A 24307-nucleotide genomic window follows, 5' to 3' on the forward strand; every position below is an offset into this window, starting at 1 on the left:
CCCCATCGCGTGGCTGGTAGCTGGGACGATTCCTGCTAGCCAAACGCAGAAAAGTTTAGCGCTATCCTTCCTCCCCTCCCCACGCTTGGCTACGTGCAAGGAAGGATTTCTTTTAAGCAACAGCCCAGTAGGAAAATGGCCATCTCTGTACCCTTAATTAAATTCCTGAATTTCAACCAGGTTACCATGAATGATATCACTCTGCTGAGGATAACACAGCAAAATAAAGAACGGATGTTTCTTGAATGCCAGCAATCACCGGGACCATACGCAGCTATGCTTTGTCATGCAATGATACCCGATTACTTGCTACATGCATGTCGTGGTAAAGTGTCCTACCATGGTGGACGGAACAAGGCTGCCTTGCCCAGAAACCTTCTGCAAAGGCTTTTGGAGTACCTCCAGGAGTGCTTCATGGAGATGTCCCTGGAGGATTTCCGCTCCATCCCCAGACATGTTAACAATCTTTTCCAGTAACTTTACTGGCCACGAATGCATCCCAAGCCCTCATGGCAAATCAATCATTAAAAAACGCTTGCTTTTAAACCATGTTTTATATTTACAAAGGTACACTCACCAGAGGTCACTTCCATGGCTTCACTGTCTGGGCTAGTGGGTTGGGAGGCCTGGGAGGGTAATTCTGTCTAAGTTACAAAAAGCTCCTGGCTGTTGGGACTAACGGAGTGCTGTGTGCTCGCTGCAAGGTCGTCCTCCTCTTCCTCCTCCTCATCTTCCCCCTCCGCAGAATCCTCAGCCATGGTTGAGATTACAACTCCAACCTCGGAATCCACAGACAGGAGTGGGGTAGTGGTGGCGCAGCCCCCTAAAATTGCATGCAGCTCAGTGTAGAAGCAGCGGCATGTTTTCGGCCCTGACCCGGACTTTCCGTTTGCTTCTTTGGTTTTCTGGTAGGCTTGTCTGAGCTCCTTAACTTTCACTCTGCACTGCACTGAGCTCCTGGTGTGGCCTTTGGCCATCATAGCCTTGGAAATTTTTTCAAATATTTTTTCATTTCATCTTTTGGAACGGAGTTCTGTTAGCACTGAATCCTCTCCCCATATAGCAATCAGATCCAGTACCTCTTGTGCGGTTCATGCTGGAGCTCTTTTTCGATTCTCAGGAGACTGCATTGCTACCTGTGCTGATGAGCTCTGTGTGGTCACCTGTGCTGATCAGAGCTCCACGCTGGCCAAACAGGAAATGAAATTCAAAAGTTTGCAGGGCTTTTCCTGTATACCTGGCCAGTGCATCCGAGTTCAGACTGCTGTCCAGAGCAGTCACAGTGGTGCACTGTGGGATACCGCCCGGAGGCCAATACCGTCGATTTGCGGCCACACTAACCCTAATCCGATATGGTAATACCGATTTTAGTGCTACTCCTCTCATCGGGGAGGAGTACAGAAACTGATTTAAAGAGCCCTTTATATTGATATAAAGGGCCTCGTAGTGTGGACGGGTGCTGCTAAAATCGGTTTAAACGTGTAGTGTAGACCAGGCCTGAGTGTACAAGTTCAGGTCCTGCAACTGCAGGCAGTGCAAAGCCCACTGAACTCTGGGAGTTTTTCTGTTGACTTCAGTGGGTTTTGGACCAGGTCCTTAGTTCCCAGTCCAGCAAAACACTTAAGCTTATGTGTAACTTTAAATATGTGAATAGTCCCATTGATGTCAAGTAGGGCTACTCCAGGGGTGTAGTCCTGAATGAACAAGTACTGGTACTATCAGAATACCCCAAGCATGAGAACACTCCTGTCAGCATGGCCTCAGACGCACAGAGCGTACAAGGTCACACTGTGCAGAGGATGCAATTTTGCTCTACAAAATGGTATCCCCTATAGGCCATGACCTCAGACGCACAGCACATGCGAGGTCATGCTGTGTGTAGGATGCCATTTGAGAACAAAATGGTGTCCCCCATGTGGCAAAAGTGCCAGTATGTCATTTCAGCGCAATCCGGCCCCACTATAGCACAGGGCTGCTCTATGCTTAAAGTTACACATGGTTTTATGTGCTTTGCTGGATTGCAGCTTTTGAAGAGGTTGTATAGAAACTATTGCTCTTTCTCATAGCTCTGCCACATCAAACCCTGTTTCCTTTGGAAGTTTAGCTGTTTCTCCAAACTTCTTGGGTAAGGGAGTCTGGCCGGAAATCTCACGAACTCAGCTCTTTCATGGCATTTCAAGGCTGGCAGACAGCTGGTCTGAGGTTCAGGAAGTTGTGGCGGAATGCCTACTACCACCCTGCTGCCTCAGCAGAGGATCTAAGTCCCTGCGTCTGTGAGGGGTGTGACTCCCTGGGTCCATTTATTCCATCAAACATAATAGGAATCACCAGCCACTCAGAGTGGAGCCCTGAAAGCAGAGTCTAGAGAGCATTTCTGTGTCTCTATAGCACACCTGGAGCAGGGAAAGCTCTTTCTAAGTAAGTTTAAGTTTACTCAAGATCACGCCATGCAGAGTTAGGCCCATACACATGTCAATGCCCTGATAAGGATTATATCTAGTTGCAATCTGGCTAATAAAACAGAAATGCACTCTGACATACGCCATACTCCTTCAGCCTGTTCCAGGTTTAACCCAAACCCAGCAAAGTTCCAGAAACCATGCAAGTGTATGAGAGTGGAATCCTCAGATAGAAGAAAGAAATTAGGTGATGAAATACAGAAGGATTACAGGGTGTCAAGGATCAGCGGGTAGCCGTGTTAGTCTGTATCCACAAAAACAAGAAGTTCGGTGGCACCTTAAAGACTAACAGATTTATTTGGGCATAAACTTTCATAGATAAAAAAACCCACTTCTTCAGATGCATGGAGTGAAAGTTACAGATGCAGGTATTATATAGTGACACATGAAGAGAAGGGGAACCAGAGCTGGCAGGACCAATTCAATCAGGGTGGCTGTAGTCCTTACCTCACAAGTGGGGAACCAGTGCTGGCAGGACCAATTCAATCAGGGTGGCTGTAGTCCATTCCCAATAATAGATGAGGAGATGTCAATTCTAGGAGAGGCAAAGCTGCTTTTGTAATGAGTCAGCCACTCCCAGTACCTAGTCAAGCCCAAATTAATGGTGTTAAATTTGCAAATGAATTTTAGCTCTGCAGTTTCTCTTTGAAGTCTGTTTTTGAAGTTTTTTTGTTCAAGAATAGTTACTTTTAAATCTGTTATAGAATGTCCAGGGAGATTGAAGTGTTCACTTACTGGCTTTTGTAGGTTCATCTCAGCTAGTGACATGAGAAAAACAACTTGGTTAAAATAAGAGCCCACCTGAACTTGTGCCAAAGCCTGAACATTTTATATGTTCAGAAAATAGGAATTTATTTTTCTTTTTTCCCTTTTTGTTTTTTATTTGGTCCTGTCTGGCTTCTTGTCAGGACCAGAAGCAGCAATATCTCCCAAGGAGAGCTGTGCTGGCAATATTTATGGCCTGACCAGATGCACTAGTATCCAGCACAGCGGTGTCCCAGTCTCGGATGGGGCATTCCTGCACTACTGTAATACAAAAACTAAATGATAATAATATAATAATCTCATGCGAGAATCTCTTCTCCTGAAATTTCCAGCCTAAGGACATGCTCTAGCTCAACCACAAGATATGGGTTTGATGCAGGAATCAATGGGTGAGGATCTCTGGCCTGTGTTGTGCGGAAGGTTGGATTAGGTGATCATAATAGACTCTTCTGGCCTTAAAATCTATGGATCTAAAGGAAAACATAGATTTAAATCTCTCACCAGACACTAGTGAGCACTACTGACTGAACTCATAAAGTCTCCTGCAGAGCTGGCCTCATTCAATGCATATCTGAAAAGATACACACATTCAGTAGCAGATTGGTTTCAAAAGCACTGGCTAGCTCTGCTCCTATTGTATCCCACGAGACTTCCCTAGGAGCAGAGTTAGGTCAGTGCTGAGTGATTTTGAAAATCCTATTCCAAGTAGCTAAATTAGCCACATATGCATGGGCTGCACAGCCCATCTTCACTCCAAATGCTAGGACCTCATGTTAACAAACTAAACATTGGACCCAACACTACAATCCACATTGCTTAGGTTCACAGCCAATACTTAATGCACTGGGCCACTGTACTGCTCAGTCAAGCAACTCAACCTCACTATAACCTCATCTAAATCCTCTCCCCAAGCCCCTAAGTAGCTGGGCTGGGCACTGTGGAGATGTATGTGAGAGAGGGAGGAAAATAATTCTCCCCAGTGGCAGAACTGCTCTGTGGCTGCTATTGAAGCCGTGAGAGTGCCAGGGTTCCCACATTCCTGCTGTGACCCCTCCAAAAGAGGTGGAAAGAGAGCGGCTTCCATGTGGCAGTAGATCGTGTGGCCCCTCTCAATTCTGCCCTATCTTTGCACAGCAGAATGATGCTGGTCCTGCTGCTAGAGACCATCTCTGGCCGTGGAGGTTGAGGGCAGGTGGTGAATAATAGAGTGGTCTTGAAATGGACCCCTGGATTCTCTGGCTAATAATCTCTTCCCGGTTTGCAAACATGTCTAGTTCTGTCTCCTGCTCCTGCCTTTAATTTCTAGTCTTACTCTCTGCCTTAAGCTATCAGTTGTGAAGAAGAGCATTGTCAAATAGTTTGTCTTCTCTGGGCTCCCCTGAAGAGAAGCCCTAAAATGTCACCTCAGTGTTGACATTTGCAATATTAACAAAACAAATAGTGCCATGGTTATAGACACATGGTTAATGTTTGTTTTACATTTATATGGTGTTAAGTAACCTACCACTGAGCGGGCTGCAGTCACATTTCTTGCTGTTCTTTCTTGCCCTACTCTATTGAGATGGTTTGTCTTTGCTTTGCAGGGTTGTTTGCCTTTATTAATAAATAATTAGTATATGTTTCAGAAGTCACATTTTGTAAGAACATAGGACTGTAGGGGACCTCTTGGGTCATTGTGTCCAGTTCCCTGCTATCACAGGTAATCCCATCATATAGTCCCATTCAAAAATTTATCAAGCTCCATTTTACAACGTTAGGTTTCTTGCTCCTGCTGTTCCTTTTGGAAGGCTGTTCCAGAAACTCACTCTTCAGATGGCTACAAACTTTCTTCTACTTCCCAGCCTAAGTTTACTCCTGGCCAATTTTACAGTTTAAGAATACATGTAAAAATACTTCATATGATTTACAGCTGTTTTAATAAATGTTTTAATTAAGTGATTGTCAGAGTCCAGGGACTCAATAGGTTGCTTATAACCAAGGCTTGTAATCAATGACATCATCTTCTACCGCTGTGCCTATGACCATGTTTAGCACATATGAATCATGTACTAATCCTTCATATACTATTTATAAATATACCCATAATAGAAAGTGTGACCACTGGAACATTCAGACTGTTGACTGTTTGTATTAGAAACAGTCCCAAGCTGCAAAAAGTTCAGATCTATATCTGAACAGGATCCAGGGTTTTTGTGCATCCAGTTATAGAGACAATGGGCCTGCAGCGAGCTTTGAATCCACACCCATATTCCCCATAGCATGGAGATGTTCAGAAATGCATGAACAAGAAAAGTCATGAATAGTGAACCAAACTGTTTGCAGAGATCAAATATTCTGATCAGTATTTATTTAGTTTATCCAACTCAGTTTGCCTCGTCCCTTTTCACTATTGTCTAATGGTTAGAGCAGGGGAGTGGGACTCCTGGGTCCTATTGCAGCTCTTCCACTGCTTTCTTCTGATTTAGGCGAGTCACTTAATACCTATGTCTCAGTTTCTCCACGTGCAATTGGGGATAGCAATATATACATCTTGGGGCTCTTGAGGGGGCTTCATTAATGATTGCAGAGTGTTTTGAGATCCTCAGGTGGCAGGTGCTATAGAAGAGCATAGCACAGATATTACTGTACTCTTTCACAGTTTATTGTGCCCCACATTTCCTTTAATGTCATTTTTCATTTATTTATTTCTCTATTGCTACATGTTAATATGATTCCTGTGCTGTGAGATTTAATATATAGTATTGTTCCTGTTTCCACCTGCATTCTTAGGGAATTACAATAAAAGATAGTGGGGGTACAGTATGATCTCACCCTCTGTTGCATGTACCTGTTAATATCTCTTTTGGATATTACAAACACTTTGGATTATTCACCTTTTTCTTTCGGTGCTGTGTTGTGGTAATAGCCACTTTAAAGATGACAGCTGAGCCAGAGTTAATCCCATTTAATAGGTGCTTCATGTGTGATTGTGGCTTCCTTTACAGAAACAAACAAACAGAAACCCAGGAAACTACAGACCAGTTAGTTTAACTTCTGTGCCAGGGAAGATAATGGAGCAAGTAATTAAGGAAATCATCTGCAAACACTTGGAAGGTGGTAAGGTGATAGGGAATAGCCAGCATGGATTTGTAAAGAACAAATTGTGTCAAACCAATCTGATAGCTTTTTTTGATAGGATAACGAGTCTTGTGATAAGGGAGAAGCGGTGGATGTGGTATACCTAGACTTTAGTAAGGCATTTGATACGGTCTCGCATGATATTCTTATCGATAAACTAGGCAAATACAATTTAGATGGGGCTACTATAAGGTGGGGGCATAACTGGCTGGATAACCATACTCAGAGAGTAGTTATTAATGGTTCCCAATCCTGCTGGAAAGGTATAACAAGTGGGGTTCCGCAGGGGTCTGTTTTGGGACTGGCTCTGTTCAATATCTTCATCAACGACTTAGATGTTTGCATAGAAAGTACGCTTATTAAGTTTGCAAATGATACCAAACTGAGAGGCATTGCAACTGCTTTGGAGGACAGAGTCATAATTCAAAATGATCTGGACAAATTGGAGAAATGGTTTGAGGTAAACCAGATGAAGTTTAATAAAGACAAATGCAAAGTGCTCCACTTAGGAAGGAACAATCAGTTTCACACATACAGAATGGGAAGAGACTGTCTAGGAAGGAGTACGGCAGAAAGGGATCTAGGGGTTATAGTGGACCACAAGCTAAATATGAGTCAACAGTGTGATGCTGTTGCAAAAAAAGCAAACGTGATTCTGGGATGCATTAACAGGTGTGCTGTGAGCAAGACATGAGAAGTCATTCTTCCGCTCTACTCTGCGCTGGTTAGGCCTCAACTGGAGTATCGTGTCCAGTTCTGGGCACCGCATTTCAAAAAAGATGTGGAGAAATTGGAGAGGGTCCAGAGAAGAGCAAGAAGAATGATTAAAGGTCTTGAGAAGATGACCTACGAAGGAAGGCTGAAAGAATTGGGTTTGTTTAATTTGGAAAAGAGAAGACTGAGAGGGGACATGATAGCAGTTTTCTGGTATCTAAAAGGGTGTCATCAGGATGAGGGAGAAAACTTGTTCACTTTAGCCTCTAACGATAGAACAAGAAGCAATGGGCTTAAACTGCAGCAAGGGAGATTTAGGTTGGACATTAGGAAAAAGTTCCTAACTGTCAGGGTAGTTAAACACTGGAATAAATTGCCCAGGGAGGTTGTGGAATCTCCATCTCTGAAGATATTTAAGAGTAAGTTAGATAAATGTCTATCAGGGATGGGCTAGACAGTATTTGGTCCTGCCATGAGGGCAGGGGACTGGACTCGATGACCTCTCAAGGTCCCTTCCAGTCCTAGAATCTATGAATCTATACGAAACACTGCAGGAATGCTATTGTGTAGTGGAGTGTTTTAGATCGTTGCTGCAATACTATAGAACAGCATTATTGACACTGTGTCTGAGATTGAGATGACGATGATATTGCTATTTCAAACCTTTTTAAAGTCACCTGGCTATCCCTTTATAATGGACTGAAATTTCTTATGGTTTCTTATGGTCACTTCTTAGAAGTGATTTTTTTTTTTTATTTTTCTGGTGCATATGTGAAAGTGTCTGCAGGATCAGTTTGGTCATTTTGGTTATTCAGATGTAGGAAAACAAAAATAATGTTTTCACTTGTTAAAAATCTTTTCAGCTGCTTGAGATTTTGGTTAGTTTAGTTTTACTTTGGGGAGGGTGGGCTGCATGTGGGTAACTCAAAGATGCTTTCTTTTCAAAATGAAAATACTGTCTCTGTGTCTTAGCAAGCCTTTTTGAATGCCTTCTGTGATCGCAGTAGAGATGAGTGTATTTACATAATCAGGCTGTCATAATATTTTTCCCAGATCTGGACCTTAGCGTCCAAAATATGGGTGTTAGCATGAAAACCTCCAAACTTAGTTACCAGCTTGGACCTGATAATGCTGCCACCAGCCAGGGATTTATACAGTGCCTAGCTCACTGTGGTCTCCCCAAAACCTTCCCTGGGGGACCCCAAGACTCAGATTTCTTGAGTCTCACAACAAAGGGGAATAAACCATTTCACTTCCCCCTCCTCCTCTTCAGGTGTTCCCTCCCTGGGTTCCTGAAGAGATATACAGAAGCAAGCTCCGTGAATCTAAACAGAGGGACTCCACCCTCCCTGTTTCCAGTCCTGGAAAACACAAGTACCGAAAGAGCTAATCTCTCTTCCCCCCTCCCCCAGAGGGTATGCAAAGTCAGGTTTAGTAAATGTAACACAAAGAGATTTTCCCCCGACTTCTTCCTCCCACCAATTCCCTGGTGAGCAACAGACTCAATTCCCTGGAGTCCCCACTAAAGAAAAGCTCCAACAGGTCTTAAAAAGAAAGCTTTATATAAAAAGAAAGAAAAGGACATAAAAATGGTTTCTCTGTATTAAGGTGACAAATACAGGGTCATTTGCTTAAAAGAAAAAAATAAATAAACAGCCTTATCCAAAAAGAATACAATTTAACACATTCCAGCAACTACACACATGTAAATACAAAAGAAAACAATATAACCCTATTGTCTTACTATCTTTGTACTTACAACTTGGAAACAGAAGATTAGAAAGCCAGGAGATATAAAAATCACTCTCATAGCCGAGAGGGTCAGACCCAAGACAAAGGACAAAGAACTCACACCCAAACTTCCCTCCACCCAGATTTGAAAAAGTCTTGTTTCCTGATTGGTCCTCTGGTCAGGTGTTTCGGGTTACTCCTTTCCAGGTGAAAGAGACATTAACCCTTAGCTATCTGTTTATGACACAGGCTTGACCTGCAGACCTTTCTCTTTCAATTGTTGAGTGCTGGCATGGGTGTGTGTGTGTGTGTGTGTGTGTGTGTGTGTGTGTGTGTGTGTGAGAGAGAGAGAGAGAGAGAGAGAGAGAGAGAGAGAGAGAGAGAGAGAGAGAGAGATCAGTAGGTGGAACTCAGTAGTAAATCAGTACCCCCACATGGCACTAAAGGTCTGGACCTGCTGCCTTTTGGATGAAACAAAACAGTAGTCCTGGTCACTTGTGGCCATTAAAGATCCCATGTCAATTTTTGCAAGAATAGAGACGTTAACTCAGGAATTCTAACTAAAATCCAAGTGTGCTAACTGTATTTTACAGTTTTAAATTCTCTGTGCTGTTTCATTTGGATATGTTGTTTTTCACAGAATGTTGCAGTGCACTGTTAACATAAACACTACATACCATTCCAGAAGTGACTGCATTTCCGTTGTTGTGAAATATCTGTGAAGATCTTTGAGTTCCTTCAGGATAAACTACACATGGCCTAGATTTTCAAAAGTGACAGGCAATTTTGGATGTCCAGCTCAAGATACCTTTAAGGGGCCTGATTTTCAGAAGGTGGAGACTGAAAATCAGTCCACTTTACGGTGCCACAAATTAGGCAACCAAAATCACTTCTCTTTTGAAAACCATGGCCCATTATGACTAGCAAGAGGGAGAGCAGGTGATGTTTGGTCCCCTTTTGTGTGACTTACGTGATGAAACTCATGAGAATTTGCTCTGTGATTCCATGTTTACCAGCAGTTAATTTGCTTTTAAGATAATGAGAAGCCCATGAAGGTGGTAGAGGATGATGACCTAGTGGACCAGCACCTCATCAATGAGCTGAGGAAAGAATATGGGATGACCTACAATGACTTCTTCATGGTGCTGACGGATATTGACATGAGGGTCAAGGTGGGGAGTTGAGCTCTTTGAACATAAAGGCATTGCAAAGCAGAAATATGCTGTGGACTGTTATGAGATGCACGAGAGAGGCTGGTTTGGGGCCTTGTCATTACTTGGAGGGTCAGAAGGATTTCATCAGCTAGAAGGTGGACAGCATGGGAGATTGACAGCAAACAGGAAGGGTGGAGGGCACAGTCCATCTTTTCAAGATGGAAAAACTCCAGTGGGAGGTCTGGGTTTGTGCTGGGATGGTGCTCTGGCAACTCACCACAAGCATAAAACTACCTCTATCAGGGGAGCTGAATGCAGCACGTGGTGTCCTGAAATGCAGCCTGGGGCTGCCATGGGATATAATGACACAACATGCTGATACTGCATCGTATATGAATGATGTTCTGGGACACAGCATGATACTGCAAGATAACCTGATTCTAGTGAGCTGCATGCAGTGTCTTGACACACAAGTTTGTCCTACAAGGCAAACATTTAAAGCTGGAATCCTAGGAATAATCCATTTCCTCACAATCAGACTCTGAAATCAGGGACAGTTTCCACCCTCTCTATCTCTTCTGGCAGTGCCATGTTATGTGCTTATGGGCTTTGCTTGTAATTTGACCTATTCTTTACCTTTTATTTTATAGCAATATTATGAAGTGCCCATTGCAATGAAGTCGATATTTGATTTCGTTGACACCTTCCAGTCACGAATCAAAGATATGGAAAAGCAGAAGAGGGAAGGTATTGTCTGCAAAGATGACAAGAAACAGTCCCTGGAAAACTTCTTATCCAGGTATTACTTTCAGCACTGACCTGTTTCTAGCTGCTAGTGATAATTAATCATATTTAAAATATCTGGCATACTTTATTTTTAAGGAAAGAGGTTTTTTTTAAGAGACTTTGCAATATTTATCATTTTCAGCAAAGTAATGAGATTTAACCACAGTTAATTCTGATGCAGCTGCAGCATACTCTTGTGGAGAGTAGAGCCCTGGAAATGGGGTCTCCTGGGTTCTGTTTCCACAGGCTCACTGCACAGTCTTGGCCAAGATACTTCACTTTTCTGTGTCTGTTTCCACAGATAAAGTTAATCTGCTTTACAGGGGCAAGGGAGGATTAATTAGCTCATGTTTGCGCACTGCTTTGAACCTGTTAAGCTCTAAAATAGCATTGCAATGTTTCTGTACTTCAGTCACTGGACGCCACATGCCACAATCTCATTATTTCAGCTGCAACTCCTTCCGTCAGTGCAGATCACTGACTCCATTTTCCCTAACATCCTTCTTATCGTGTCTGAAATAATTCTGCCTTTCTTTGCCCAGTATTAGTCACCAGCCAGTATAAAAGAACTGCAAATGCCTCCTGGAAAACATCTGAAAAAACCTTCTTAGAGAGACAGCTCTGCTCATGTAGTCTGTATATTCTGTATTACTCTTCTCCCCACAAAGCAAAACCCCTGAATGTAAACTGTGCTTGGATTTCGGAGAAATTCAGATCTGAAGTTAAATGTTGCAGCTCTGGCCCATCTCCATTACTGGGTGATCTGCACAAAAATGAGATCTCCTGTTGTTCAGGATTTCACCTGCTGCTGCTGCATATTCCTCCCCTACCATCAAAATCCTCAGTTTGTACTCTTATGCCTGATTGCTATGAAAATGACTGAGAGGACATTGAGGATTGTGACTCCAAAAGGAATAAGCAGCTGGGAGAGGTGACTGCATAAGTCATTGGTTCTTCAGCATTTTTATTTCTGAGGACCACTTCCTCAGAGAGAGAGAGAAAGAGCCTTTATCAGATCCACCACAGCTCCAATCTCCTACATTCCCCTCCTGCTTTGCTCTCAGAATGACTCATTCTACACCACCAAGAAGAACCACACTTTGGAAACAGCTGTCCTAGGCAATAAAGAGCCTGTATACTAGCAGAGAAGGAAGCCACAAAATTATGTTTCGCTAAAAATAGCCCTAGTAATAAAAAAAAAAAATACAGGGGAAGAGAAAAGCAGAAATAGAGGATCTATAAACACAACTGTCTCCAAAGATGTTTTTTGTTTTCTAGGAAGCGGGAATCAATGGGTCTTTAAAGGGTAGCTAGATCGTGCCAGTCACTGAATCTGGCCTGGCCCTCAGCAGGGCTCATTTTATTTTGTTCATAAAATACCTCTCCCTGTGAATAAAACTGCCAGAACTGAGTCACCCCCTGCTGTCGCTCATCAGGGAAGTCAGTTAAACTATGTAAATGTCATTCTTAATTTGTGTGAATGACATGGAAGGAAACCACTAATCAGAGCTGGCTTTGGGAACCCTTGAAACCCACAGATGTTCGTGGGGAGTGTCCATTGGGGGAGAGGGAAGCAGTCTGAGCTCACTGACCAGACTGAGACCATTGACCTCCCTTGAAGACTAATGTAGAGGATGGAGGGTGGTTGTAGGGAAAAGAGGTTGAAGGTCTGAATACAAAGCTGCCTGGAGGCTCTCAGATTCCAAATGCCAGACCTGCTGCTTATCAGAAATAAGGCCTTGTTGAGGGGGTATGTGGGTGCCAGTCCCTTACTAACTGTGGGAAGCACTGTATTCTCTATTATCTTCATCCTTGCACAGCTGAAGACTCATGGTACAAGTTCCTTGGTAAACCCAAACATTTACACTGGCGATGACAGCATAGGCTGAGTGAGTGATTCATTCCAGCAGAGCCAGAGGGTTGGGCTGAGTCAGGCTGGTACATGGATGTAAGACCAAGGGAAAAGGGGATTCAGTGTATCAGACACGTTTGTGCATCAGAACTGTGGTTACTCTTCCATCCCCTGTAGAACCTCTCCTTCCAGCCTTGCTCCAATTCTGCCCCCCTTGTTTTTTATGAATTAACTTTGTGAATGTTTTTCTTAAATAAACAACTCCTGCAAGAGGCTCTCACCATTTATGAGCCAAATTCCAGCCTGATTTACACCTTGGTCCATGTGGCTGCATGGGTAGGTGCCATGGCAGAATCTAATCCAAAATTTCCATCCTAAGCCCCTACTTATAGCTAGGATGGGGCTTTTCCCATGTTCAGTTTTGAAAATATCACAAAGGAGATTTTTGGATTTTTTTTTTAAAGGGTGACATGATTTTTGCCTTTCTTTCACTCCGCCCATGCACTCCCACATAGGCTTCCTCCTGCCAGCACAGCACTCTTCAGGGCTTAAGGCTCTCTCCCAGGAATGTCTCTCTTCAGTCGTATGGGAATGAAGAAATCAGGCCATTGATTGCCAAACCACCAGACCAGCTGGTTAGAAGCTGCCCTCGATTTCTTTACCGTGCTCCATGAGGAAACGGATCCAAAGTCCATTAAAGGCAGTGGAAAGACTACAGTGGACTTAAGTGGGTGGGCCTGGATGGGGAAGCAGGGCCATTACCTCATCAGCAGACCAGCTAGTCAAGAGTTGGCTTGAATCTCTTTGCTATGCAGTATGGCTGAGGAACTCAGCCATTGCTTCATCAGCTGGCATCAATAGCCTAAAAAACAATGTAACTTGTTTTTTTACTTAAAATAAGAAAAACTCAACAGCAACTCCCTGCCCCAACAAAAGTCCTGCCTTTTGTCCCAGAAGGCCTTGATGTGACACAAGCATTGGCCTGCTTAGAACCTCCCCAGAAAATTAGGGTAGACCTTTCTTTTTGGACTCAGCTCAAAAATTTCAAAAAGAAAAACAGCTATTTCAAAGTTACCTGTGAATGGTGACATTGACAGGTTCTGAAGCTTTGGGATGTCTTATAGGCTTGTATCATACTGCTCAAAGTAAATACCGTTGTTGTTGTTGTTATGTATTATAGCAACATCTGCCTCCATTTAAAAGAGCATTTCCTGGTACAAAAATATCCCTGCAGTTTTGTGAATTCTTTTAAACCTAATTAGTTTTGGATGGGGAGGCACCTTTACAGAGAAAAGTGTTGTTTTAGAATACTAAGAAACCTTTCATTTAGGTTTTTGAGACTGGTTACAAATCTTTCCCTGTTACCACCCTTTTTGGGTGGACAATGCCAGGTGGTCCTCACAGTGAAATGTTCAGTTAGAAGGAGCAGCTCTAATCCATATACAAACTGTATGACTGCAACCTGTTGGTGCTCTTCTAGCAGCATAGAACAACTTGAAAGCTAACGTGTATTGTGAGAAATTCTATGGTGATTTTTCTGTCCCAGTCTGCAATACAATTCCCAGTGCCATTATATCAACTAGAGATGGCAATGGGTAAAGATCTTGAGATATGGAGGGTCAAGATGGCTGAGCATTCAAAATTCAGATGCTTAGTCAAGATGTCTGAATATGCAAAATTGAGATTAGGCTTTATCCTCTTCCAGACCTGGATAGAACTGGGAAGAACATAGGTATGACAATTAGAGACGAAACTGAACTCCTAAATCCAGCACCCCCAAATATTGTGTGTTCAGATTTGGACCTGGACCCTCAAGTTACATCTGGCCTATATTCCTCTACTGCAAAGGTTCCCAAATGCTGGTCTGTGGAACACTTGATTCTGGTCCACAGGGAGCTGGCTAGTCACATGGTGCTGGCTCCTCCTTGTTCCAACTGCTAAAATGAAGCCAAGGGTACACTCAATACTCTTCTCTCATAGCTATATATATGGCTCCCATTACCCCACTATCTGAGCATCTCACAGTCTTTATCACTGTGTCCCAACACCCCTCTGAGGTAGGGCAGTGCTATTACCTACATTATACAGGATGAGGAACTGAGGCAGAGAGAGAGAGAGACTAAAATAACTTACCCCAAGGTTACACAGGAAAGCTAGGGTGGAGCGAGGACCTGAACCCATGTCTCCTAAGTCAGCACGCTAAATCACTACACCATCGTTCCTCTCATCCTCCTTTTCCATGGAATAAATTGCTCTAGTTGCTACAGGGACATTGTACTCATAAATGGGAGAGGGAGGTGGTTTGTACATTCATGAATGTTGGGGGGAGGTGATCATGACAAACAGGAGTGGAGGAGATAAACCCTTTATTAAGATGGGTGCCACACTATGAAATTAATGGAGAATCCTAGCTGTAAATGGGATGAACTGAAGTCCTAGATCTGAACACAACCTGAACTTTGAGACAACTCAGGTCTGGATACAAACTTTGCAGCTCAGGCTCCATCTCTAATTCGAATACAAATAATGAATGAAAACATTGACCAAACATTTGGGAACCTTCATAAACATATGTCTTGAATTTGGTTGTAGAGTCAAATATAAACAGGAAAAGGGACTGTTGGGGGAGAACTTAGGTTTATTTTTAAGCTGCTTTGCCCATCCCGTTTCTCATTCTTCATCTCTTGCCTTTTTTCCCTGCTTCTTCTAGCACAGCGATATGCAGACCTCGGTGTTCAGGAGTCAAATTAGCAATCAACATTACCCAAACGAGCCACGGTAGTGTGAATGATGAGGGAAATATTTAGTTTTTTATCTATTATTCTCACAACAAATAAGTTAATAATTTAGTGCAAGTTGATAGCTTAATAACATAGTAAAAGTATCCTGACTGATTAATAATAGACTGGTTAATAATTAAATCACACAGTGTTTTAATATCAAATGCTGCAAAGAGTTGCAGGAGACACATTAAAGAGCCACTTGTGGTTAAAAGCAGCAGTCTGAGTATCAGTTCTGTAGCACATCTCCTCTAAGCTCTCAAAGTCTACATCTGCTTTGCAGCTGATGGTGTCATTTCCAGCTTGGGTAGACATACACACGCTAGTTTTGATCAAGCTAGTGCACTAAAAATAGCCATGTAGCTGTGCCAGTGTGATGGGCTAGCCACCCAAGTATGTACCTAGGGTCTCAGATAAGACTGTAGTGGAGGCAACTAGCCCATGCTGCTGCCAGTACCACTGCTATTTTTAGCACACTAGCTTACCAAACCTACCTCCAGCCAGTATGGATATACCCCCAAATATGAACTATGGAGCAATAATGAAAGATGAGGTAAGCTGTTTTTCTATAATTCTATAACCCCCCCTAAGCAAGTTAGGGGAGCACATTCAGCACCTAAGTTAACACTAACAAACCTTTTAAAAATGCTTCCCCACTAGAGATGGGTGGGAATTGTCCTTCAAAATGATGTTTTGACAAACAAATGCAATTTCTGCAAAAATCAAAATTTTCGTTCAGAAAGTTTTGAATTTGCCAACATTTTTCAATTTTCCATCAGGAAAAAAAAGAAATGAAACATTGTTTCAGGTGAGGTCAGTTCATTTTGTGGAACTGAATAGAAACATTTTGTTTCATGTCAGTTCGACATTAAACTACTTATGGTGCTGCAGTGCCTCATCGGAGTTGCCGTTTGGAAGCTTCAAGGGCCAGGCTCCTGGGTCAGACTACATCTTCCATGATGCACTGTGATTCCCTTAGGAGCAAGATGCATTGCGCATCATGTGAGTCAAAGTAGCGTCTAATGGGCCCCCTTGGCTGCTCCATAAAGCACTTTGAAGGTTGTGAAATACCATATCTACACTGACCCCTCAATTAAAAACAATGCACAGGGTGCTTGAGGCCGCACAAAACAATGCTTCTCTGTTGTGTTCTCATCTCAACTAGAGATGGCAATGGGTAAAGATCTTGAGATATGGAGGGTCAAGATGGCTGAGCATTCAAAATTCAGATGCTTAGTCAAGATGTCTGAATATGCAAAATTGAGATTAGGCTTTATCCTCTTCCAGACCTGGATAGAACTGGGAAGAACATAGGTATGACAATTAGAGACGAAACTGAACTCCTAAATCCAGCACCCCCAAATATTGTGTGTTCAGATTTGGACCTGGACCCTCAAGTTACATCTGGCCTATATTCCTCTACTGCAAAGGTTCCCAAATGCTGGTCTGTGGAACACTTGATTCTGGTCCACAGGGAGCTGGCTAGTCACATGGTGCTGGCTCCTCCTTGTTCCAACTGCTAAAATGAAGCCAAGGGTACACTCAATACTCTTCTCTCATAGCTATATATATGGCTCCCATTACCCCACTATCTGAGCATCTCACAGTCTTTATCACTGTGTCCCAACACCCCTCTGAGGTAGGGCAGTGCTATTACCTACATTATACAGGATGAGGAACTGAGGCAGAGAGAGAGAGAGACTAAAATAACTTACCCCAAGGTTACACAGGAAAGCTAGGGTGGAGCGAGGACCTGAACCCATGTCTCCTAAGTCAGCACGCTAAATCACTACACCATCGTTCCTCTCATCCTCCTTTTCCATGGAATAAATTGCTCTAGTTGCTACAGGGACATTGTACTCATAAATGGGAGAGGGAGGTGGTTTGTACATTCATGAATGTTGGGGGGAGGTGATCATGACAAACAGGAGTGGAGGAGATAAACCCTTTATTAAGATGGGTGCCACACTATGAAATTAATGGAGAATCCTAGCTGTAAATGGGATGAACTGAAGTCCTAGATCTGAACACAACCTGAACTTTGAGACAACTCAGGTCTGGATACAAACTTTGCAGCTCAGGCTCCATCTCTAATTCGAATACAAATAATGAATGAAAACATTGACCAAACATTTGGGAACCTTCATAAACATATGTCTTGAATTTGGTTGTAGAGTCAAATATAAACAGGAAAAGGGACTGTTGGGGGAGAACTTAGGTTTATTTTTAAGCTGCTTTGCCCATCCCGTTTCTCATTCTTCATCTCTTGCCTTTTTTCCCTGCTTCTTCTAGCACAGCGATATGCAGACCTCGGTGTTCAGGAGTCAAATTAGCAATCAACATTACCCAAACGAGCCACGGTAGTGTGAATGATGAGGGAAATATTTAGTTTTTTATCTATTATTCTCACAACAAATAAGTTAATAATTTAGTGCAAGTTGATAGCTTAATAACATAGTAAAAGTATCCTGACTGATTAATAATAGACTGGTTAATAATTAAATCACACAGTGTTTTAATATCAAATGCTGCAAAGAGTTGCAGGAGACACATTAAAGAGCCACTTGTGGTTAAAAGCAGCAGTCTGAGTATCAGTTCTGTAGCACATCTCCTCTAAGCTCTCAAAGTCTACATCTGCTTTGCAGCTGATGGTGTCATTTCCAGCTTGGGTAGACATACACACGCTAGTTTTGATCAAGCTAGTGCACTAAAAATAGCCATGTAGCTGTGCCAGTGTGATGGGCTAGCCACCCAAGTATGTACCTAGGGTCTCAGATAAGACTGTAGTGGAGGCAACTAGCCCATGCTGCTGCCAGTACCACTGCTATTTTTAGCACACTAGCTTACCAAACCTACCTCCAGCCAGTATGGATATACCCCCAAATATGAACTATGGAGCAATAATGAAAGATGAGGTAAGCTGTTTTTCTATAATTCTATAACCCCCCCTAAGCAAGTTAGGGGAGCACATTCAGCACCTAAGTTAACACTAACAAACCTTTTAAAAATGCTTCCCCACTAGAGATGGGTGGGAATTGTCCTTCAAATGATGTTTTGACAAACAAATGCAATTTCTGCAAAAATCAAAATTTTCGTTCAGAAAGTTTTGAATTTGCCAACATTTTTCAATTTTCCATCAGGAAAAAAAAGAAATGAAACATTGTTTCAGGTGAGGTCAGTTCATTTTGTGGAACTGAATAGAAACATTTTGTTTCATGTCAGTTCGACATTAAACTACTTATGGTGCTGCAGTGCCTCATCGGAGTTGCCGTTTGGAAGCTTCAAGGGCCAGGCTCCTGGGTCAGACTACATCTTCCATGATGCACTGTGATTCCCTTAGGAGCAAGATGCATTGCGCATCATGTGAGTCAAAGTAGCGTCTAATGGGCCCCCTTGGCTGCTCCATAAAGCACTTTGAAGGTTGTGAAATACCATATCTACACTGACCCCTCAATTAAAAACAATGCACAGGGTGCTTGAGGCCGCACAAAACAATGCTTCTCTGTTGTGTTCTCATCTCTTTCCAGGTTTCGATGGAGGAGGAGGCTGCTGGTGATCTCTGCTCCCAATGACGAGGACTGGGCCTATTCCCAGCAGCTTTCTGCCCTCAGTGGACAGGCCTGTAATTTTGGTAAGTCAGATTGTACTATGCTCTTGCTCCCCACACCACATCCTTCTGGATTTCTTAACTCAGATCTAAACCCTGACAGTCTGAGGAGGTCTGTCCAACAGAAAACTTAACCGAATCCATCCAGCTAGGGATGGAAGAAGACAAACCTCTGACATGAACCGTAGTAACCGCTGCCACCCAAGCATACCATTGGGGGTGCTGATATCACCTCTGAAATCCCTCATTTAGGTTAGGGAAGAGTTAAGCCCCTTAGACTCTCTCTCTGATGGGCATTTTAGCAAAAGAACAGCCCTAGGCTTGTCCATCTTGTTGTCACAGCTCAGCAAATTAGTGGTATAAGCAAGTTGTGCTTATAGGAACCAATCATCAGCCCAGTACAGAGCCAGGATGGGCAGCAAGGGGATGCATGGAAGGATGGAGAGAGCTATGTTCTTTCCTTCCTCATCCCAACTATGCAAAGCATCTTCATGGACGCCACTTCAAACCCCTTAGCATGAAGAGCCCACAGGGTGCCCATAGCCCTTACTGGAAAGGAAGAGCTAGAGAATCCATGCAGTGGGGGCTCCCTCAGCTCTGTCTATTCCCTGTCCTATCCCTACCAGCCATGTAAATGGAGCAAGTACACCACTGCCCAGCTTTCTGGTGCGTAGCCTCCTCCATGCATCATAGCTCCACACTGTCTGGAGTCTTCTGTGCAGCTGTAGCGGCAGGGGCTAGATTTTTTCCCTGTTGAACGGCAATGTAGTGGAATGTCTTCTGTAGCATATGTCTCCAACTGTTTCAGTGAATGTCAGTGGTGCCTGAATAAGCAAGGATCCAACATGTTACTTAGTGCAGGTCTTCACTACCGGCCAGATCAGCAGGTAGTGATCGATCCAGCAGGGATCAATTTATCGCATCTAGTCTAGACATGATAAATTGATCCCTGAGCGCTCCCCCGTCAACTCCTGCACTCCAGCTCTGGGAGAGGCGCAGGTAGAGTCGACAGGGGAGCGGTAGCAGTCGACTCACCGTAGTGAGGACACCATGGTAAATCAATCTAAGTTACGCAACTTCAGCTACGTGAATAACGTAGCTGAAGTTGTGTAACTTAGATCGATCCCCTCCCTACTGCAGACCAGGCCTCACAAAGTCACTCTCTTAATCTCATTCACACTGTAATATACACCCTCAGCTGCTTCCATTTCCCTTGACACCAAATTAGTGTGTGATGTGGAACTTTGTCACATTCTTCCTGAAGATCTGTATACAGCCACTATTCACTTAACTCTCTTCCTTTTGTTGGGGATAGCCTTAAGGAATTCCAGAGAGTTAATAAGGCATGACCCTCCTTTTTTCTTCATGCCATGGTTGAATATTCTTAATCAAGCTGTGCATTTCCAAGCATCCTGCCTCTGGGTCACTAAAATAGTAGCTTCCAGGACTCTTCCCAGTATAGAAAGAGGTGCCTCACTAACTGGGACCCTGGTGCATCTCTATGATCTTTTCTCAAAGACAACATTCCAATCTTCTGTCTAAAAAGGAAAAAATGGACGCCTGATTTAATCTGATCCATTTAGTAATTTCCCACTTGAGGGCTACAGGTTATGTTACCTCCAAACAGTTTGCCACTGTACATCTCATGAATAAGCGCATTATTCTCTGCATGCTGACTTTTTCATGCATTTGGTGGGGTTCTCTCTTCATTTCTTTCAGCTGATTTAAAATAAAGCTCTCACTATTCTTTGGATCTCCTGAGATTTTTTGCAAACTAAGGTAACAAAATCTCATGCATCAAGGCATGAAGAGGGGGATTCACAAATATATTTAGGGACCTAACTCCCCTTGATTTCAATGGAAGATAGGTACATAAAATACCTTTGTGAATCTCACCCCAACAACTGCTCCATGAGTCAGGAAGGAGTTTTCATCCCCATGAGCAGGGTTGCACAACTGGTTAGGAGTAATTAGGAGGGGTGATTTTCCCTTCTTTGATGCTTCTATTGCCAAAGGCAGGATACCAGACTAAGATGGATCAATGGTCTGATCCAGCATGGCAGGACACTCCCTTAGAGGGCTATGAGATTAGATGGACTAGTGGGTTGATCTGGTATGGCAGGAGGTGGGGATAGGGGATAGTGGACTCATGGTCTGATACAGTAATATAGTTTTGCTTTGCACCTAGTGATGGTCTCTGACCATCCTTCAAGTATTAGGAGATCAACATGACACTTCTAAGGCTGCCTGATCAGTTACCAGACCCTACAGCTTCTTGACTTGAGATTATGCACCCTGGCCCCCACGACCTAAGTTCCCTGTAAGCTGCATGGCTGTGCAGCAGCATATTTAGCACCGCACAGGTGCTCAGGGAACCCACCCATCCAGGACCAGCCGCGGTGCCCCTCTCTCAGCCCCAGCTCAGCCCTGGACCTGCGCAGCCGGGGCACTCTGGCCCCAACCGAGCCCTGGCCCGGACCTGCCACAGCCAGGGGAGGAGCATCTATTCTCTGGCCCCAGCCCCGGAGCTGCCGCAGCGGGGAGAGGCACCTCTCCCCCCAAACTCAGGTGCTGCTGTGGGGAGAGAAAGCTGGGAGAGAGTTATCTCTCCCCACCATAGCCCTGAAGCACCCTCCTGCACGTCCAAACCCCGCATCTCTAGCCAGAGCCCTCACCCCCCCACCCCAACCCTCTGCCCCTGCCCCTCCTCCTCAGCCTCAACCCAGAACCCCTCCCCAAACCTCTGCCCCAGCCCTGAGCCCTTCATCCCCAGCCCCACCCCAGAGTCTGCATCCCTGCAAACACCCCAACCCTCTGCCCCTTCCTGAGCCCCTCATCTCCGGACCCACCCCAGAGCCTGCCCCCTAAACCCTCTAGCCCACCCCAGAGCCCACACCCCAAGCCAGAGCCCTCACACCCCTACCCTCTGCCCCAGCCTGTCGTCCCTGGTCCCACCCCAGAGCCCACGCTCCCAGTCAGAGCCCTGACACCCCTGCACATCAACTCTCTGCCCCAGCCCTGAGCCCCCTCCGACACTCCAAACCCCTCGGCCCACCCCCACCACATTAATTTTGTATGTGCACCTCCATATTGATGCACATACAAAATTCATTCCGCACATGCGTGGGAAAAGTTAGAGGGAACACTGCTCACAATCCATGCATTTAAAGCCAAGGGGCAGAGCGTATGTTCCCTAATTTGGGAAAATGATGAGCAATTTATAAATGTGAGCAGTAAATTGCTCCTGCCCAGCTTACCTGCCTTAACACGAATGCCTGGGGGATTTGTGCCAGGGTGAGCTAAGGTTCTAATATTTGTCTTTAATTATATTTACTTTGTTCACAGTTTTTTTTTAATGTCTTAGAGCAAAATCCTGCAGATCTTAGTTGTTGGCAGTTTTGACTGAGTAGAGCCATGGTGGAGGCCAAAACAACATGAGAGCTGCTCTTCCCATGGCATTTCAATTCCTGGGTAGTTGAACTAATACAAGATCACCAACTCACATGTTGTTTGGACCTCATAAAAGACTCTTCGAGTCAAACAATAAACACAAGTACTGAGATATTGTTATGTATATCAGACCAGAGGTGTGCAGGAGCTATTCTGTACTCTGGTTTATGCAAGTGTAAGAACATTAGCAGAATATTTAGGGAACAACTTAAAAGGCTGGGCTTGGGACAAGAGGGCTCCTTCATTCAGCCTCTGAAGAATCCATCCATGCACACACCAGGAGACTCCATGACCGCTACTGCAGTAGCATCCACCTGCCCTGTGTCCCTCTTGGTGCACCTCACCCACCCCACTTCCCTCACCTCCAAGCCCACCTCCCATTGTGTGGGAAAAAGAAGTTATGCTCACAGAGTTGGCCTCTGCAATTCCCCAGTGTGCCTGTCCCCTCTGTGATTGCCTTCCCACTCAGCAGAACCACATTGGATGCTCCTGTGTCTCTGCTTTCACAATGTATGTTTCACATTGCCTGTATGGATTAGTTTATCGCCAAATTCCAACTGCTGATTAAGCCCACCATGCCACAGAATTATTTCAGGGAAATTCTACAGCCTGTGTTATGCAGGAGGTCAGACTAGACTATCAGAATGGTTGCTTCAGTCTATGGCTCACGTGCAGCACTCCTATTGAAATCAGTGTCAGTCCCTGCACAGAAGGGTGGGATTGGACCCCAATAAATAAGCATGGATCTGGACAGTTAAAATAACATCTGTCCATGACTGAGTGGAAAGATCTGGTGTCACCCAAAGCCTCTCTCATTCCTTTGCAGGTCTGCGCCACATAACTATCCTCAAGCTGCTAGGACTCGGGGAAGAGATCGGTGGTGTCTTAGAACTGTATCCCATCAATGGTGAGAAATGGTTTCCTGGTCTTTAATGACTGCTCATGAAGGGCACACACACAGGACTGTGTGTTTCTAAGAGGCAGCTGGGACCTTTGCTTGAAAGGGTGGTAAGAGGCACAGATATGACTAGAATTAAAGCACATTTTCTAACTTTCATAACATTCCTGTTTAAGACACGTTGCCAGGATAAAAACGATGGGCCTGAGCCTGAAAGTTGCAGCCAGGGCCATCCTTAGGCATTTGCAGAATATGCAGCTGCGTAGGGCACCAAATTGCCCCAAATTTCATGGTGCCCTATGCAGCTGTGTGCTTCGGTGCAGCAGTGCCGGCAGCCAGCCCCATCCCCCATCTGGCCCCACTGTGCGTTCCTAGTGGGGTGTGGGGCCTAGGACAACTCCCTCTGCCCCTGTCTCACCACTTCCTGCCCTCACCCCACCCCGTCTCCCAAGCCCCCTCCCCCAGTGACGGACGTGGCCAGAGGATCAGCAGGGGGATCTGGCGCTGCAGGGGGATCAGGCCAATGCCTGCACTCACCAGCGGTAGCAGGAAGCAGAGCGCCCCAGCCCGCTCCACTCCACTGGCTCCCTGCTGTGTCGCTCTGCTTCCTGCCACCAGTGAATGCGCGAGGGGGAGGGGGAGGGGGCGGGTCCCCTCCCCCAAGCCCCCTCCCCCGAGTGACACGGCTGGGGCAGGGGGAGCAGAGCAGGCTGGGGATGGGTTGTTCCGCTTCCTGATGCTGGTGCCAGGCCCCCCGCTAATCCCCCGGGCTGCTCTGGGCCTGTGGGGACCCCCAAAGCAGCCACCACATCTCCTGCCTCCGCGGCCCCACAAGCCTTGAGCACTGCCCACACCCTCTGCCTGGGAGGGGGGCGCTCGGGCTGTGTAGGGCACCATAATTGGTAGGGACAGGGCTAGATGCAGCATGTCTTTAGCTCCCACTGAAGTCAAAATAGAATGGGTCAAATGCACTCTTCTCCTTGCCCCCTCCCCC

General features: G+C 44.7%; 1 protein-coding gene across 1 annotated transcript in view; it reads left to right on the plus strand.

The window, feature by feature from the left end:
- Positions 1-23421, plus strand: part of CCDC80 (coiled-coil domain containing 80) — a 34932-nt gene extending 11511 nt beyond the window's left edge. The window contains exons 4-7 of the mRNA XM_050957619.1: positions 9822-9958; positions 10591-10739; positions 18886-18989; positions 23242-23421. Coding sequence (XP_050813576.1) covers positions 9822-9958; positions 10591-10739; positions 18886-18989; positions 23242-23348 — 497 coding nt within the window. The 3' untranslated portion in view covers positions 23349-23421. The remainder of the gene's footprint in view (positions 1-9821; positions 9959-10590; positions 10740-18885; positions 18990-23241) is intronic.
- Positions 23422-24307: the final 886 nt, after the last annotated feature.

This window comes from Gopherus flavomarginatus, chromosome 1 (assembly GCF_025201925.1).
Source record: "Gopherus flavomarginatus isolate rGopFla2 chromosome 1, rGopFla2.mat.asm, whole genome shotgun sequence".
Lineage (NCBI taxonomy): Eukaryota > Metazoa > Chordata > Testudines > Testudinidae > Gopherus > Gopherus flavomarginatus.